This window comes from Aquila chrysaetos, chromosome 15 (genome assembly GCF_900496995.4).
Source record: "Aquila chrysaetos chrysaetos chromosome 15, bAquChr1.4, whole genome shotgun sequence".
NCBI lineage: Eukaryota > Metazoa > Chordata > Aves > Accipitriformes > Accipitridae > Aquila > Aquila chrysaetos.
The window spans coordinates 16,728,109-16,748,064 of NC_044018.1; the positions used below are offsets into that span (position 1 = coordinate 16,728,109).

General features: G+C 38.0%; 1 protein-coding gene across 2 annotated transcripts in view; it reads right to left on the reverse strand.

Annotated features, from left to right (window-relative positions):
- The window catches only part of TAF1B (TATA-box binding protein associated factor, RNA polymerase I subunit B), a 51,607-nt gene that overhangs the window by 21,242 nt on the left and 10,409 nt on the right, over nucleotides 1-19,956 (reverse strand). For both annotated transcript variants that reach the window (XM_030037567.2, XM_030037568.2), the window contains exon 8: nucleotides 15,100-15,199. In XM_030037567.2, the coding sequence (XP_029893427.1) occupies nucleotides 15,100-15,199 (100 nt within the window). The remainder of the gene's footprint in view (nucleotides 1-15,099; nucleotides 15,200-19,956) is intronic.

Genomic DNA, 19,956 nt, shown 5'->3' on the forward strand with positions numbered 1-19,956 from the left:
AGTAATGCTTAAAGACAGGTATAGACAAGCTAGAGTTTCTGTTACACAACAGCAAGCTCCCATGATAAACTTGATTACAATAACCCTTTCAGCAGTGAACTTCCTCCTCAGCTTTTTTTTTTTCTTTCAAATAAAAGCCTCACCCTTGCTTCTTTCCATTCTGCACTACTTTCTATCCTGAACTAGTACTGCATGCACCTGTTAATATGCACAAAAAATACAGAGTTAGGAAAAAAAAAATCCCACAAAGACACCCACCCCCAACAAAAATAAGATTACAAGGTATCTCAAAACACCAGCAGACCAAAACAGGAATCACTGCTTGTTTTGGAAAGTAAAAGCAGCATAGCTGATTAGCAGAATTTGTATGGCTAGAATATTATAACTCCTAGAAGATTTTTTTAAAATAAACAAGAACGACTGGCTTCTGTCTTAATTTGAATTCTTTAAATAGTTACCACTTAAAAAAAATAAAAATCATATGGCAATTAAGCTTATTCAAGTTTCAGTCAGGAAAAGAAGCTCTTGCACATCAGACCTTGAATGTTTTGAGAAAAGGACCTCAGCAAACAGAAGAACGTGTCTAAAAGCCAGTCTGGTGGATACACTTTCCAGGGAAGCAGAAAGCCATTGTTGTTCCAGTCTGAACACTCTGGGAGAAAACAGAGCAAACATTTTGACCTGCATTCATGAGTTTATTAATAGATTTAATCAGGAATTAGTTTGTTTGAATCAGACCCAAACCAAAATATAAATATGCAATCCACCAAAACCTGGAGTGCGAGACAATCCAAACGGCTGCAGTTTCCTATGAGCTGCGTGATGACTTGAAGACATGGGTATTAGCCAGTAGCAGATCATTAAGTGATATGAAATCCTTTTGAAAAGCCAGTGTCAAAAAAAAAAAAAAAAAGAAATAGGGGGCCAACTTTACAGGATTTAGGAAATCTTCAGGTTTCCTCATGGTGGTGCCACAAACCCACTCAGTTGCCTCAGGCAGCTCTCTTCGTCCCAGTTTTCCACCTTGTGATAGAGCAGCACAACACCATCCCTGAGAGCCCAGCCCTGGATGAGCAGCCACAACGCAGCTGAAGGCACCACCACGTGATGAGGGGGAATGACCAGCATCAAAAGAAGAGAAAGAACCAAATATTCTGCAACTGTGCTGGCTTCACATGGCACGCACTAATGCAGGCTTAAACTCCCACATTAAATGAAGAAAAGGAAAAGATCTACAGAGCACCTCACTACTTTCTGCATGCTAAACTAAGACGCTATCTTGGTTTAGAAACAATATGAGATGAAATGATTAATGACTACACCCTAGCACACTTATACGTCAGTCTCAGCTAAAAGCAAATTCATTCCAGTAATTCCTAAATTCCATATGCTTAACTTTAAAACCTTAATCGCTATTCAAAGACATGAAAAGATAGTATTAGCTTAATCTATTCACAAATCCAAGACCTGTGCTTACTTTTAGGGCCATAAGAGAATTACACAGAACTGAAGGCTGTTTAGAAATATTACGGGTAAAGTGCAAAAACCCTTAAGATGCTGTCTCTGCCATTCCAGGATGGCTCCCCCATGACCTAGAATTGATTTACTCTTAGGTGGCTTTTCACGTTTCTCCTCTTGCGACATTTCTAGGCCAGACTTCTTGCAAGAATTCCTTCTTCCTCCTCCTTGCATTGGTATCATCGCTACTACTCAACAGAAAGAAATTTTACATTGTGAGTTTTTAAACAAGCATTCCTTTAGTTCCTCCACCAAAACAAACCAAAGGATCACTAGAAAAATACAAGCATGCAAAACCTTTTTTCAAAAAGCAAGGTTTTTGCTTAAGAAAACTGTGTAGTTTTCATTGCTGAGGTTTCTTTGCCATAGGCTATAGATACCCCTTCTAAGCAGTGATTTTGCATACTTTCACCATTTAATCATTCATCAACATTTTTCAAGTTGGATAAGAAACATCCCCAGATCTCTAAATCTGAAACTTTAACGGATGGTATTTAGTTCACCCAACTTAAAGGCTTGAACTATGACTTAAAAAAAGAGTTGTTGTGAGATCACTAGTTAATGAAAAATGAAGTTTTACGATCTTAAAAGTCTCCCCAGAACACAAAACCCACAAACTGAAACCCTAACTGAAATCCCAGAACAAAAAAAAAAGTGGCTGTACCACATCAATCCAAAAAAAGATCTATTTAGCCTTGCATCCATCAGTGAGCAAGAGAGATGCATAGGGAGGAATTTATGAATGAAGCAAGCCACAACACTATCAAATGTCTGTCCAGCTTCACACCATTTGTGGCTGAGTCAGCAGTGACATCTCTGCATTTTTTAGTTCCAGATTCCTTTTCCTTCATAGCTTTTGTCCAGTCATTATCTGGCCCTTTTAACATCCAGAACATCCTAACACGCGGAGTTTTACTGGTTACCCACAAAATGTATAAAGCCGCATTTCCTGATGTTTGATTCTGAACCTGCAAAGGAGCAACCTTTTCTGACACCTCCCGATCCTTGTTTTGGAAAAATCATGAAATGGCTTGGGTTGGAAGGGACCTTAAAGATCATCTAGTTCCAAGCCCCCTGCCACGGGCAGGGACACCTTCCACTAGACCAGGTTGCTCAAAGCCCCATCCAACCTGGCCTTGAACACTTCCAGGGATGGGGCATCCACAACCTCTCTGGGCAACCTGTTCCAGTGCCTCACCACCCTCACAGGGAAGAATTTCTTCCTTATGTCCAATCTAAACCTACGCTCTTTCACTCTAAAACTGTTGCCCCTTGTCCTGTCACTACAGGAGCTGGTAAAAAGTCTTTCTCCATCTTTTTATAAGCCCCCTTTAAGCACTGAAAGGCTGCAGTAAGGTCTCCCTGGAGCCTTCTCTTCTCCAGGCTGAACAACCCCAACTCTCTCAGCCTGTCCTCACAGGAGAGGTGCTCCAGCCCTCTGATCATCTTTGTGGCCCTCCTCTGGACTCGCTCCAACAGGTCCATGTCCTTCTTATGCTGGGGGCCCCAGACCTGAACACAGTACTCCATGTGGGGCCTCATGAGAACAGAGCAGAGGGGCAGAATCACCTCTCTCGACTTGCTGACCACACTTCTCTTGATGCAGCCCCGGATGTGACTGGCTTTCTGGGCTGTGAGTGCATACAGCTGGCTCATTCAGTTTTTCATCCACCAATACCCAATACCCCCAAGTCCTTCTCCTCAGGGCTGCTCTCAATCCACTCATCACCCAGCCTGTATTTGTGCTTGGGATTGCCGTGACCCATGTGCAGGACCTTGCACTTGGCCTTGTTGAACTTCATGAGGTTCGCACAGGCCCACCTCTCAAGCCTGTCAAGGTCCCTCTGGATGGCATCCCTTCCCTCCAGTGTGTCGACCGCACCACACAGCTTGGTGTCATCGGCAAACTTGCTGAGGGTGCACTCAATCCCACTGTCCATGTTGCCGACAAAGACATCACTGGGACAACGGCGCTTGTCCCAATACCAGCCCCTGAGGAATGCCACTTGTCACTGGTCTCCACTTGGACATTGAGCCACTGACCACAACTCTTTGACTATCTAGCCAACTCCTTATCCTGCATGGTCCATCCGTCAAATCCATGTCTCTCCAATTTAGAGGCAATGATGTCATGTGGGACAGTGTCAAATGCTTTGCACAAGTCCAGGTAGATGATGTCTGTTGCTCTTCCCTTATCCACCAATGCTGTAACCCTGTTGTAGAAGGCCACTGAATTTGTCAGACACGATGTGCTCTTAGTGAAGCTATGTTGGCTCCTTTGAACCTCCTTTGAACAGCTGCCTCCTAAACACGTTCTACAAACTATCGCCACATCTTCCTCTTAGTCGCCTCTTCTTTAGGTTGAAAGGTAAGTAGATATTATTAATTGTTTCTTGTAGGAAAATTGTCCCTACATTTGAGCATCTTTGTGTGACTCTCTGTACCTCTTAGTTCTTCTGCAACTTTGAGAAGAGGGAGGGTAAGAAAAGCAAAAAAACCAACCAGAATTCCTTATAGTATTTAAGATATGGGTGCATAATAGATTTATACATTAACATAAAGTTGTTTTGATCTCCATTCCTTTATTAGAAGTTATTAGAAAATAATTCCAATGTAGCTGGGCTACAACAACTGCATGTTTGAAAACAGCATCATGAAGGGATTACAGAAACATGTATAATTAACATCACACAGATATTTAAACTAAGGCTGGTACATGAACATAACAGCATTGATAACATCAGCTTTCAGAGAATGCTACAAATTGTATCCTTTAAAAATAAAATCACTTCCTACTTAACAAATATAATAGCATGGACAAATCTGTTGACTGACATGTACTCTGTGGGTATGCTTGGACACAAAACAGACATTGGTGGGAAAAAAGTGTATCTGTGTGCTTTAATAGCAGCTCATGGGTCAATGAATGACCATCTTTTTTTAAACCAAAAACTAACCTGTAATGCTTACCCACTGTAATGATGCCATACAAAAACCGCAAAACTTGCATTGTATCTGTCTTAAGGTCTTCTCCTTCCCACTCAATTTTTCTTTACTTACTACTATTTTCTTTAAATAGACCAAGATTTTTTTTTTTTTTTTTTTTTAAGTCAACTGTTGGACAGGAAGAAAATTTGAGAAATTTCAGGCTGTATTTGCTCCATCTGTATTCTCATAACCGTGAAGCTCAGAGATTATATACTTCAGAAGATGCAGAATGGGGAAGGTTTGCCACTTTTTTTTCTCCACCCACCCCCACCATCTGATCAAGAGTGTAGCATTTTTTCAAGACTTAATCCTATGTTATGATCAGTCTGGAACAAGAATTTTATCAAGAAAGAAAAGAATAAAAGTGAAAAAATGAGACTGAATAGATTGATGAAGACTAAGCAATTTGTAGGTATACTTTTGTTTACACTGGGATTTTTTGTTTAAAATTATCATTCTTCTTTAAAAATGACTTCTGCAAGTACAGGTAGTCTTGCATCAATGACATGCATTTTACTTTTTCCTACAAGGGTTACTCATCAAAAATGGTCAGCAGACCATTTTATTTTAAAAACCATCTTCAGACTAGAAAACAACTTGACGTATCAGCATTCAAAACAGTAATGTCAGTTTAGAGAATGCATTGTTGTCACCTACCTAATCAGCTATACCAAAGCAGTTGCCAAATGGTATAAATCATTTCCACAGTAAGAATTTCAGTACAGCGATCTCACACAATATTCAGAATACAAAAGTATACAGAGGAATTTCACTCCTCCTTAGACAGTGGGACAAAAAACATAAAGCCGTAGAACAGTGATTCACTTCATCTGCCCCTCCTAGAAGAGTACTATAATTAGGAGACTAAATCCACACCCACAACTACAGGAACAGGAGCACTTAAGAAATACTGTCAAGTTTATAAACTTTTATTCATGTACCCAAACTCTGTAATGAAGCAAATGCTAATCCTTCTGCTTTTAAGTTGATGAAATTATAGTACCATAAATAGCATCTCTGATATAAAACAATCACAAAGAATGAAATAACATTTGCTGTATACAAGCACTCAGCCACATTGCATCCAATTTAGGGTACGAATCAAGGAATGATACCAGCAAACCTGAGGGAGGCATTAGCCTGAAGAGCAGGTCAAACACCTGTACTTTTAGCAATGCTAAAAACAGTCATCATGAGATTTCAAAGGATCTTCAGTGGTCAATATTACAGCTTCATATAAGCTTAGAGTTTACCCAGAGTACCTAGTCCCTGGCTCTACGCTTGGAGAAAGGCAGGTATGAGCAGCTTGCTCTACAGCCATTCCTAAGTAACGTTGTCCTTACAGACATCATGCTCTTCCCTGAGCACCTCATGGTTTAAGTACAGACCTCACTCGTTCTGGTGTTGCAATAAAGTTCACTGCTCATTTATTTTATTGTGTGAGAAGATTCATTTTTTCTGTATTTGAAAGAATGATGAAAAAGTACTTCGGCTTTGTTCTCAGTGTAAGGTGGGAAGAATTACCACTGTGCATGAAAGCAGCATGCAAACTCTATGAGCTTGCCCAGCCCTCCAGAAAAGAGCTGAGCATAGGCAAGAAGAGAGAAGCATCAATACTGTAATAACAGTCCCTCTGCTAATCTCTGACTATGCTTCTTCAGTATCTACATTTAAGTTATCTAATGAAAATGCTCTCAGTTAGTGAGAGAGGTAGCTACTTTTCAAAGCCTCCCAAGGAAGATCCTATCTATCTAAGTTTAGGCACTTCAAACACAGTAAAATATTTTGTCAATTTGTACTATGCTCCTGACTGCGGGAAACAAAAAAAATCAGAAGCGGCTCGAGGTATCTAACAAGAAAATGCAAAAAAGTGTTTCCATTGTGAATAAGCCGAGCAATAAACTTCGATACAGAAGTGACAGACAGTTTCCATGTGTTATTCAGTACTGTAAATTCAAAGAACTAGTTTTCAAGAAACCTGTAATACTGATGCTACTTCTGGTCAGAACATAGCCAAATTATTCAACCAATCCTAGCAGCATAAATTACACGAACACCCTCACACTTTATAGCAAGCTGGCAGACATGATTAGAAATTAATGAGGATTGAATGCCAAATTACTTCTAAAATTGAGCCATTAGCCTCGAAAGCTGAAGACTACAACCAAGTCCTAGTTTTAGTTGTATATACCAGGTAATTGTCAAAATATTGAGCAATCATCTTTTCTTAATCCATGAGAAACCCTCCAATTTTATGTTTTCCTCTAGGCTACCTGACAGTTCTTCTGCCCCCAACATTCACAGGGAAATCAAAATCAGAAGGCATCTTAAACCACTTAAACTTGTCAGCTAAATTTACAAAACAAAATGGCTTTTACTATGCTTGAACAATGCTGAATTGATTCAAATGCATTTTTGTGGCACATCCCCATTTAATTTAAACCAGTTTTTACCGAACAACTGAGTTGTTAGATGGTCACAAGGCACAAAACGTCTATACAGCGCGAGTATTAATAACTGTACTCCAACTGTCATGTTGCCTGTAATGAAGAGAATCAGAAAGAGGGGCTAAATCTGAGGTTCGGTATCTTTAACCTTCTTGCCATAGTAAAACTCAGCAACATTTAACCATATTGTAACATAAATTACTAACATTACATCATCATTTTGAACTTGGAAGACAAGTCCCGCACTGGGTAGTACTGCACCAGCATACAAGTCCCGACTTTAAATCTTGTTCTCAAGTAGGATAGTAAATGATACAAAAATGTGTAGCTCCTAGACATGAAAGCACATGCTTTAGACCTCTCCAAATACAGTCCTAGCAGATCACTACACTCCCAGACAGGTCTGTCATACCCCTCTTTTTATTGTGGGATAATGGGATAAAGGGAAAACCACAAATAAAAGATCCCCCTTTTGAAGCAGAGGGGAGATTTAACTGCATAGTGCTCAGGGACAATCTCCTGGATAAAAAGAGGCAAGAAACAGCACTATAGATATTCTGCAATGAAACAAGAGGTAAAGGCTACTTAGCCATAAGCAGCAGGGAACCTAAAAAAACAAAATCCAAAACCTTGAATTTCAATGCCACAGGTAAATGGGTAAGTCATGAAGCAAATATGAAGAAAAAGCAAGATTGTTCTATAACTGAAAAAAAAAAAAAATACAAATCCACCTCGTTAAAATCATATGCAAGGAAGAGAAAAATTATGTCTGCAAAAAAGCAAACCAGTATCTGATAAAACTGAGTATTTTACAAAGGAGAGGCCCAGATAATTTACAGACAAGAAGCTTCAAGGAAATAACTGAAGAGCTCTCTGAAACACAAATGTTGTTTTTTAAATAATCTTAAGAAATTCTAAACATCAAAGGACTCTCCAAATTAATATGCAGTATTTAAAAAAATGTAAAAGGGGAAATTCAGGAACTGTAGAATTATTAGCCTGGCACAGATCCTGAACAAAATAATACAATGGTAATGGGAAAAATAGAAGCTAAATATATCCCATCAGTCAAGCAACCTTCATAAGGTCAGGAGAGGAGAGAGCCAACTGAAACTCCATCTCCCACAAGGAGCTGCTCTGAAAAATCTTTTTCATTCTTTATGGGATAGCTAAAGGGGACCCAAATCAAAATTATTACAAAGTCTCACTAGAAGACTGTAACTCATAATTGTACTCAAAATTCAAGAGCTGCTCTGCTGGAAAGCAAAGCGTGCAGAACAAAGGAGCAAAACAGAAGCATCCTTGATAGCAGAGGAGTATCTTGACAAATTCATCTCAGAAATCGGATCTCTCCCATCCTCAGCAGAAGTGAGATTTGATCGAAGCTGACACAGAAAGATGGGTGGCAGAAGGATTAGTGGCAGAGAAATACAGATACAAAAGTGCTGCCAAGAATAAAATCAAGCAAAATTAAAAAAAAAAAAAAAAAAAAAGATTAAAGAAAGAAACGGAAGAGAAGAACAAAAAGAAAATACAAGCTATAGAATACTGTAAAAGAAGAAACCAAAGAATTGGAAAGTTTCCAGACAGCATAGAGAAGAATGATCTCCTCTCAATGTTTAAAGCAAGCCTTTCATTCCTAAATAAAAGAGGAAAGAAATTTAATAATCCAAGCTAGGGAGGGTGTGTGTGTGAATGTATGTGTGCAAGGTATATACTCCTCCAACTCAAATCAACTCAAATAAAATAAATCCAAAGCATCATACAGAATAAAACACTCTGCACTGAAGTGGCACATTCTCAAAAGAGCTGAAGTTTTCCAGTCTACTTTATAAACACATTATGGTACCTACTTCAACACCTCTCACAGGCAAAGGAAAAGAAAGACCTTTAAGGAAAAGGATGAATTAGACCTTTTCTTAGGGCAGCAAATATTTCTTTTCAAACTCATCCTTTTCCCATCAAAGCCAACATCAGTTCATAATGGAGCATGAATTAAAATTCTTATTAAACTGAACACAATGGAGAGCTGCCCAGAGCTACTGGCCTAATCTGACACAGACAAAAATAGATATAATTTTAATGTAGAATGACAAGCTATTAAGCCTGAAAGAAAAAAGATAACAAGGAGAAGAAAGAAACAAGAAGCCTTTCAGTTAGGTGGGAGAAAGGGGAGAAAAACCTGACACGTGCTTTTGTGTTTCATGATTCTTCTCCTCTTGTCCACAACACTGATTTCTGACAAGCACAGTATGTTGCTGCCACTTTACCAGGATGCATTCAAGAATTTTCTACAGGCAAAGGTAAGCAAGATTCTAACATCCCACTCAGCTGGAAGTTCAGAAAGCATTTCTGTATCATGCAAAAAACTGGAGTAACACTAGGAGTTATTTAAGAATCAAGACATCTAGGGATGGAAATAGGTAAATTATATAGAGCAGAATTCAAGCAGTGCTTCTGCTAATATGGCTAAGATGGAGGTAGGATGTGTAAAAGAAAACAAAAAAATAACAATGTATACTAAGACAACCAAAAAGTAACCTGGATATTAATTTTCTCACATTGCAAGGTCAAAGCTCTCTAAGTAAGTACCTTTCTTGTTACAGGCAGCAATATTCAGTGGACTATTAAAAAAAAAACAACTACAACCACCAAATAAAACCCACAAGAGGAAGACAGAAAGGAATAGAATTAAACCCTAAAACAAAAAAGGAAGCATTTTTAAAATATAGATTCCTAGCCAGCAAGATATATCAACACTCTGTCAGCACTGAAGCATTCAGTGGCCTTGTAAAAGACAGAAGGTTTCAGACAGACTTGGAATTGTGCAGCTACTTCCATCTAAGATTAAAAAAGAAAAAAAAAAAAAAAGAAAAAAAAGAGAAAGGCTTGTAGAGAGAAGCCATTCCGTGACCACACTCCAGGGCAGAAGAAGTAGCAAGGATAATTCAGCAAATACCCGTTCCTTTTGTCTTCAAGGGCATGTTGGTGGACAATTCTGAGCAGAATTCATCTAACACCCACCAAGCTCAACTTTCTCCTAGGCCCCCCACCCCGCCGAGAAAAAAAAGAGATTCTTAATAACTTTAGGAAGAAAAGTTATTTTGAAGTTGGAGGAGAGATTGAGAGAAGGGAATTTCGCTGAGGTCACACATTAGGCTCCTTGCCAAGTTCAGATACTTGTGCATCTAAAAAGATGACCATTCCCAAAGCTCTTCAGAACAACAGGATCTCAAAGATATTTATGAGACTACACCTATCCTGTTCCACACAGCACATACTCCAAAGTGACGTGTTTGTTATCTTCAATACTTTAGTAAATCATGTTGCCCAACAGCCATGGGAGTGACGTGCTTACCTATATATACACACGTACATTTAAGTTTGCGTGTGTGTGTGTTAAGAACTTGAGAACCAAAAGCAAAAATTATTTTTGGACATAAAAAAAAATAAATAATCAACCTACAATGCATTAAGGGTAAAATATGCCAAAAAGTAATAAGTTTTATAAAAAGTAATGAAAGCTAAAGGTAAACTTGAGACAGCAAAGCAGAACCAACTTTAAAGCACAAACAAAATAATTACATAAAAATCAGGTGTACAGTCCCGAGTCAAAAATGTAAGGAAAAGCAGATCTAAGGAAAGGACAAGTTGTTGCTACCTCAAGAGAAAAGGGATGCTTTAATCAATTTTGTATGAGGATAAAGATAAATCCCTAAAAGCAAAATAGACCATGCGTATCTTCAGGATGTATCCCTGCTTCAAGCAGAAATGGAAGAGGGAATTTGTGTGTAGCTCCACTGCAGGACAGATACTATCAATAAAAATAAAACAAGCTGAAAGCAAATTAACCATGGAACTTTATATATATTACTACTAATTTACAAATTCATTTTAACTCCTACACTAGTGGGCTTTCAAAGAAATAGACATCCTGTGCATTCAAAAGGAAACAAAAATGTCTTCCACCTAAAAGAAAAGATGACTGCGCTCATCAAAGATGTATTGGCTACTGGCACAAGCCTCAAGATCAGCAGGGATTTACTGTAGTTACACAAATTGCAAATAGCAAGAAAAAAACCTTCATCTCCTGTATAGAACAAAACCCAAAACTTTACTATCTAACTCTTTTTTGATGCATAAAAAAAGGTTTTAATCAGATGGAATAAGAATACTTGTTTTAGAAAAAGGAGATTTTTGCAGAGTAAGATGAAAACTTGCTTTTCTTCTCTTGTATTGGGAACTTAGAACTTCTGAACTAACAACTAAGCAGAAGCATCCTGCTACGGCTGCTGTTTGCCCTGTGAATCCTCTGATTGTGCATTTAGGTAAAACCCATTTACCAAAGGCTAACTTCTAACGCACACATGACTAATAGAGGAAGGGATAAATAGAATGACTAATCAAGTGAAGGCTTAGAAAAGAGACTTGGAGCAATGGAAAGATAAACACATATGGAAGATAAACAACTCATTTTATGCAAAGATCTTTTATGAAGTACTTTTCTCCTTCATAAAATACTTGTGAGGTAGTACTTATCTCCAAATAGGACCTGACACGTGTCTAACAGTTATGCATCATGATAAAGATGATACGGAGAGGTGGAAGCTCCTTTTCTCTTTATTTATGAGGCAGTCACGCCCAGAGCTCCCAGATTTCTGGACACAGGTGTCCACATACAATAACCTTTGTGGCAGGTATTTTAAATAAAGTTCAGTTTGGGCAGAATGAAGAACTATGCCCTTCTTATTAGCTGTTCCATTACTAAAATATGAAGGGCTTATCTGCCACCTACACTGAAAATGTGAAATAGAATACAAGGCATACTATACCATTTGAATCATAGCATACTTGAGGTTGGAAGGGCCCTCTGGAGATCACAGAGTCCAACGCCTCTGCTCAAAGCAGGGTCAACTACACCAAGTTGCTCAGGATTGTGTCCAGCCAGGTTTTTTGCATCTCCAAAGATGCAGACTCCACAGTGGTTCAGGGCCACCTGTTCCAGCATTCAATCACTCTTACGGTAAAAAAAAATTATGTTTAAATGGAATTTCCTGTATTTCAGTTCATGCCTGTTGACTCCTGTCCTTCCACCGCGCACCACCAAGAAGAGAGCCTGACTCCGTCCCCACTTCTTCCTGTCAGGTGTTTACACACGTTACTGAAATCTCCCCTCAGCCTTCTCTCCTCAGTGATAAAAATCCCAGCTCTCTCAGCCTCTCCTTGTATGACAGATGCTGCAATCAGCTCTAATTGCTAAACTGTATGCAGAACAGGGAAAATTTGTCAGTGATATGGACTCCATTCCTGTATTACACAGCACAGAGGTTCATCAGCTGGAAAGCCTGAGACTAGTCACATTCCTTGCATATGAAATGTTACTACTAAATGACAAGGCAATAAAAAAAAAATTGTGCATGTACACATACACATATCACTACATAGAAAGAGAGAAAGTAGATGTGACTCACCTTGTAATAATTGTTGCATTTATTTTTTTAAAGCTATAACAACTTCAACCTTGTACAAATTCAGTATATTTTGGATATCTGGGAAATTGTTACTGAAAAAAACCCAAAACTTTAAGCCACCGAGAATGTTTTTATATAAGATAAGCCTTATCCAGTTAGGCTTCCTCTGTACTTAACTGATAAAATGATACTTAGTATGACTTCAAATCCTTCAAGCTACTGTGACATAACTACTTCTTGATTCAAATTTGGGCTGCAAAGAATTAGCACAGGACACAATTAAATGCACTAAACATCTCTTCAAAATAAAAAAAGAGCCTTACTGAATAGTCCTGTCAGTTATCAAGATTTTTTAACATGTTTGCAGCTTACGTTCACCAGACTTGAAGCACAACAAATAATGGCATTACAGCATCTGACCTGCCTGGTTATTAACAGTCATAATCCCATAAAGGTTTTGAAGATAATTGTCTATAGAATATTATATACAGAACACCGACGAGAAAAGAATGAAGGCTGTATTTTCAGGATGGAGTATTACACAATCTGACTTTCTGCTCCAGGACAGTAACCTCATTTCGAATTTCTCAAAACTCAGATGTCAAAACTAGATACAGCAAGCTATTGGTAATCTCAGTGCTGCAATGAGCAGCAAGATCAGTTCTGAAACATAAGATGCAGGAAACAGCTAGTAAGGTTTTTGCAATTATCAGCCCAATGATGTAGCCAAAAATGTTAATACTAAATAAACCTGACGATGCATTACTAAAGGAACATTGAAGGTAGAGTAGGGAGCAGATATTCCTAGAAAGAGGAAGCCACAATAATACTGGAGTGGATGGAAAACAAACTGTACAGTAAGCTTACAGAACTTTACCTATGTACCTCAATGAAAACAAAGTTAAGAGATGACTTGATTAGTATGTATATCTACTTACACTTTGGAAGTGAGGGGTACAGGTATCAGTATCACAGACAAGCAAGATGAAAGTCAAAAGTTACACAAATTCAGCTTTTAGATCTGCAATTTCCTGTAAACTAAATAGCAGACCACACTAGATACAGACTCATCATAAGCAATATTAAGACAAAAAAATTGGATTTGTTTTTTTTTTCCCCAGTTTGTAAAAAAAGGAAAACACTTATATAGCATATATGCATTTAAGACAGAGGGTGAAGTGGCTAGACTTCCTTATTTATATAAAAATGGAACGAGATTACATCGACCAGCTTGTGGCTTTCAAATTGTTAAGTCCCGCTCCCACATCAGGAGATGCTACAATCCATACTGGAAGTGTGCTTATGGAGGGACAGTAGAATAATCCAAACCGACAGCTCTGGGAGAAAGTAAGCTAACAGGGACTGATGGAATCACCTTCAGGATTGGCATCAGATCATCCTGCATGCCAGGAACAGCTCTATCCCAAAAGAAAGCAGTAGGATCCTCCAAGGCCAACTGTCATCTCCTCTCTGCAAACCAGATCTCCCACTCTGAGGCATGGTACAAATTTCACAGCTGCAATTCATACGAGAATTTTACCTGTGCGATTTGTAGGACTGGGCTTTATTTTATTTAGTCAGGCCAGAATAGAAGTTCTGTGTAACTATTTCTGAGAGACAAAAATGACTCCAAAAGATGGAGACAAAGAAGGACAGAGACACTGAGAATTAGAAGAGTTTAAAAAAAAAAAAAAAAAAAGTTCACACACATTTCAACCTAATGTATCTTTTCTATTAAGGAAAGATCTAAGGCCAAAAAAGAAATCAAGAGGTCTTGTATTAAATTTATCTCCTGATTTTAAAAGTTGAGGTCATAATTATTATTTATCCAGACAGGATAGCAGTAGTATTAAAAAAAAAAAAAAAAAAGCTACAGATTAGCTTCTGAAGAACTCACAACCTGCTGAATATAAGCTACATATTGGAGAATGGTAACATTACTTGCAACATCATCACTGAGGGCTTGGGCTACAAACACCTTACAGCAGACCAAAACCTAGCTTTTCCTGTGAGCAGAATTACTGCTATCTGCTCTTAAAAGCTAAGATTTTATTTGCACGCTTCAAAAATCCATTATAAACTTCTTTTCTGCAACAAAAACACCTGTGGGCAATCGTTACCACAAAACATAATAACCTTAAATATGGGAAATTTACATTTTACTCAAGACTGGCCATCACTATGCAGCTTCTAGAAGGGCCATAACCCCTTACGTAGATTTTAGGTTTGATATATTTCAACCAGTACAGCAAGAAACAGAACAAGAGATAGCATCTAAACCATATTTTATGAAAAGAATCTGGAATTACAAACAAATTCAAGAGATGTTTTAAATAAGCACCAAAAAGGATAATATAATGCCCTTAGATATGAAGCCAAATCCTATTTCTGAGTGTTCCAAGAACAGTTCTGAATACTTTTTTCTCCAGAAGTACTTATTGATTTTGTTTTAACCTAGGTAATCAGCTTAATAAGACTGGTTAAAGATTAAAGCACTCTGAGTCACGGAGTGCACTGGTATCTGCACAGGCCCCAATAACGCAAAACATGAACTCTACAATATAAGAATAGATTTAATCAACTTATTAGTACAGTGACCAAAAAAATGAAAAAGCCACAAGATTACTAGGTTTTGGTTGGTTTTTTTTAATCTTTCCCTTTAAGAAAAAAATTACCTCTACACAAAAGATCTTAAGGTCAAGTCCACATAATTTCATCTTCTCTGGAAAATGCTGAAAAACATTCAAATATGGAATATGACCTTCAACAACAAACCTGCATAAAGAAAAACGAAGACCAAGTCAAAATAGTATTTAGTATGTCAAATGCATATGTTTATTCTAAAATTAATACACAGATCAACTTCTGATTTGAAATAACATCAGTATTATACTGCCTAAGCAATTCTATCTGAAGTTACACAACCCTAAATGCTCCATAGGACAAAAACCAGTTCAATCATTTAACAGGCCTTTAAGTTCAAGCTCAGATATGACTGACAAATGATAATGTTATGGCAGTAAGCTTACAATCAACACACTTATATGGAGTTTGTTCTGCACATTCTTCAGCTACTGCATTTCTGAAACTGCTTTAAGCCTCCTTTGAATGGTATGGAATTTTTTTTTTTAATTCTAAAGCTTTAAGTAAATTTTACTTTTAAAACACACACTTTCTGCAGGAGGGGTTTGAGTCAGGTAATGTGGTAGGGAGGAAAGTCACAGAATGATGAGCAGATACACAGAACTGAAACCCCATTAATTAAGTCTGTATTCTTTTTTTTTTTTAAGTATTATTTGGGTATGAATAGAAATTATTTTGTATACTAATAAATACAAAATATTTTTTTCTTTTATTTGCACCCAAATAATGCATTTTTTGTTAAAAACTGGCTTTGGTAAGTGGTTGACAGCATTATTTGGGATTTTTCTTGACTTTTTCATATAAGTCTTTTATGACTTCATATAAGACTTTTTCATATACATATATATATATATATGATGGGACTTAACAACAGATACCAGTAAAAAGCCACCACCACTCCAAACCCCTGCTCTTATCTAGCATCTTAGCTGACATTCACACCAGGCAAAGCAAGCACTGAACAAGCTCACAAGGGAACAGACACTACTCTCATTCCAAATTAAAGCATATTAGTGGTCTCCCATAGGACTAAGCTAGAACTGCCTTCCCGTCTCCTCTTCTCCAAAACAATTTTGTTAGAGTACATTAAACTTGAATAAGTTAATATTTCAAACAGAGAAGACCCTGTTCTTTAAACAATATTAGAGATTTGAAAACAATTTTCTCTCCTGCCAGCTGTGTTATCTGCACAGTATCTTTCTGATCTTGCTACACAGATTAGTAACTTCTGGGTCTATGACTCTGCAAGTCCCTCCTGGGTTCCTACAGTGGTTGTAAGGCTGAGCTCTGCATCTGCTCCCAATGCGGGCAGTACCTAAACACTTTGATCGCTTACTTGGATCCAATCCCACAAGCTGAAACACTGAGTTCCTCATAAAGTAGAGCAATCTGCCACTTTCATTCAAAATGCGTCTGGAGGAAAGAAAAAAAAGAACAAAACCAAGGCAGAACAATGTCTTCATAGACAGAGCAGCCGTTGTTGAGGAGGATTCACCTCCCTCCTGAGCCTATGGCAATTCACAAGCTCACCTTCCTTCTCCCAGTCCAGTGCCCTAATCACCACTTGTTGCATGTTATGTAGTGTATATCTGTTGAAGTTGACTAAAATTCTATTTAAAGGCTAGTTACTGCAAAGTTTACAGTTACATCCTAATTTTTTTTAAAACATTAACTGAATTTTCAGCTTAATTAAAAAAAAAAATTGAATTGAAACCGGGATTAAAATGATAAATGCATTTCTTAATCAAAACTCCCTCTCAGTTAGAATTAACCCATCATTTATAATGATTTCTGAAAAATAACAGCAATCTGAAAGAACACATTGCCCAACACTTTTTATTCTGAAGCTCTGCATATTAGTCTCTTAAATGAAGAGGTAAAAGTCGCTGCACAATCCTTTCTAATTAAATTGTGTGATGTACATTTTGCTAACGAAATTTCAGTAGCTTTCCTCAACCAGTGTAAATAGTATTTCCCCACCCTGAGTAGAGATGTCCACTGGTCCACATGCACAGTGAGATTATCATCCAAACCCAGCACTAGTTGCTTGTCCTTGCCATCCTGCCTGATCAGCTGAGCAGCTTGCACAACAGCTCCTTAGCTCATTTTAGTCAAGGTCAGCTGCACTAAATTGAAAAACTGAAACTTGGGGGATGGTTTCACAAAATGGATTGAGCCAACCTGAAAGCTCAACGTAACTAGTCATCCTTCCCTCCTCCTGATCTGGCTGTGTGCTCCTGCTGCTTATCATCCTCTTCCACAAACGTAACAGCAAAAGACTACCTGTTACTCTATTGCCAGAAAGAAGGGTTTCTTTTCCCATCATCTAACAAACTGAGGAGGCTCACAGATGGCTCCAACAAGTGCAAGAGTTGGCAGAGGGAAGGGGATGCATCACACAGGCAGGAGGAGAGAAGAAAGGGAAGCAAGACCTTCCTCTTTCGGCAAAAGTGACCCATTACTGGCTCAGCTGATGATAAGCTTTGGCTGACACGTGTTAAGGCACAATCACACGATTAGCAGTCAGATATGAAGAGCTGGTACCAAGACACCAAGAGCAGCAACCTCCTGAGCCAGCACAGCAACAGCTGGAAGAGGACAAACAATCAGGACCTTCCTTCGGGTGTGGTGTAGTGCTGATTGCAGCCAAACCACCCTAACAGCTTGCTGCCTCTGAAATGGGAAATCCCACCCTCCCTTCAGTCCTCTGCCACACACTCCTCCCTGCTGACAAAAGCACTTGTGTGACTTCTCAGACAGAGGATTAGATTGAGAACTAGTCTTTTGTTTTCCAGGGTTTGATTTCAACCAGACAGATTTCCAGACTTGGCTGACTGCAGGAACATTATTGCCAGCACAAGGCAGAAAGGGACTGTGGTGAAGCAAATTAACCTACGCTAAAATGTCCAGTGATGTTTTCTTTTGCAAAATTAGTTTCTTGCAGATCTAATTCTTTCAACTAATACACCATAAACTGGATGAATGCTAGTAACCAGGGCAAGAGAAAGGGCAGGAATGTTCATGCAGGACCACAGCAACAGAAACTTGGATCAGCTTAAACTGATGCTGGAACCACATCCTTACACTGCAAGAGACAAGCAATGTCGATCAAAATGGCTTTATAAAAAAGAAAGGAAGTTTTCACTAACTTGGCTGTACCAAGTCAAAGCATTGCAACTGTTCAAAAAATAACAACATCTTTCCTAGCTTGAAATCACTGTCTCCATACTAAAGAATGCTCTTCTCTCTCAGGTTAAGAGTTGTTTTTACATTTAAAAAATACATGAAACACCATAAATACCCTGTTATGAATACAATGTGCTAATGATTCAAGTTTTTAACACTTACTCCAAAAGCCCAGATTTGGAATAGCACTTCAGAACAGTTTCTTCTGCCTGCTGTTCTTCCAAACCTTTCATTTAGCAGGCAGACGATCAAAACACTTCTAAGACTACATTGTATCAGTGAAGTGCTTGAAAACTTAACTGGCAGATACAGTACACAGTCCATGTTCTTTTAATTACAGCAGCAGGATACATTAGTAAGGTCCAAGAATGAAAAAAATCCTAGGTCCTCTGCATACTACGAGGAAATGATGCATCTGTTAAAGCCACACAGTAATGCCACAAACTGATTACAAGTTTGGTCTTGCCAGCACAGCTAGGTATAACCTCATTTGAAAGGCATTAGTTCTCACAATCTCAGAGTCTAGCATCTTGAAACTTTTTCCACAAGCCCACAATTCTATTCATTATTTAGATAAATAATATACAGCATATAGAGTTTTGTGAGATTATTCACAATGGAAAAGGATTCAATGTGTTGCATAGAGTTGAGTAGAAGGTTGTTAAAAATGTTATATTTAAACCAAAATGTCCCTGTCAGAGGAGGTAATTGTAGTGTTTTTCTGCTAAGTATGTCAAGTAGCAAGGAGGAGTATATTTTTGGTGTTGTAAATCCTTTAAAAGCTGGCAGATTGCCCTACCATGGTGCCTAAGCATGTATCATAAGGGAGGAGTGGTAGTCAGCTGACTTCAGGGTAGGGAGAAAACCAAACTGAGGAAAAAACAAGGCAGAACTTCAAGCACAACTGTAATTCAGCTGGTTTAAATAAAACAATTTGCCTATAAAGATTTAAAAGGTAATGCTGAATACTTAATGTTTTCTCTGCATAGTTTTCATCTCTGGTCTGTCACTATTTTGATCTGTGTATCTTAATGCATGCAAAAATGTGAACATTGTCTGATTTTTTAAACTTAAATATTCAGAAGTTAGAAAACAAGTGTTTTATGATAGTTCATGCAATTTAAAATTCTTTTCCCTTCTTCATCAAACTTGTGAAAGGCAAAGACCTTAAGCGTAGGGAGGGAAACATGATAATGTAATTATGGCCTTATATAACTATCGTATCATGGTAAAACTTTGCAATACAAATAACACTTTTAAACATCGCTTTCTGCATTTAATTCAGTTCATATGTTCACTGCACTTAAAGTCACTGAATCATTCCGATTTATCCACTTTTAAAAGTATTAAACCCATAAATTGTATCTAATTACATGATATCTTCTCATTCAAATAATCTTATTTCAATTAGTTTCTGATTATGCCTCTTCTGTGCTATATTTGGTACTTGATTTTTTTTTTCTCTCCTTTTCCAGCTTTTTTTACTGTTTTCATGTTTCCTCTAAATCCTTTCAAGCAAATGTGTACAGCTCTTAAGGATCTCAGTACGAAGGATGTTCTCCAGGTTCTGGATCATTTTCATGGATCTCTTCCGCAGTCCCCAATTTTTAAAAGTGCCAAATGCAACAATATACTATTAATATGCAAACAGCACAATTACCTTTCCTCTTAACAGCTGACTTTGACAGTTGGGATTTTTTGTT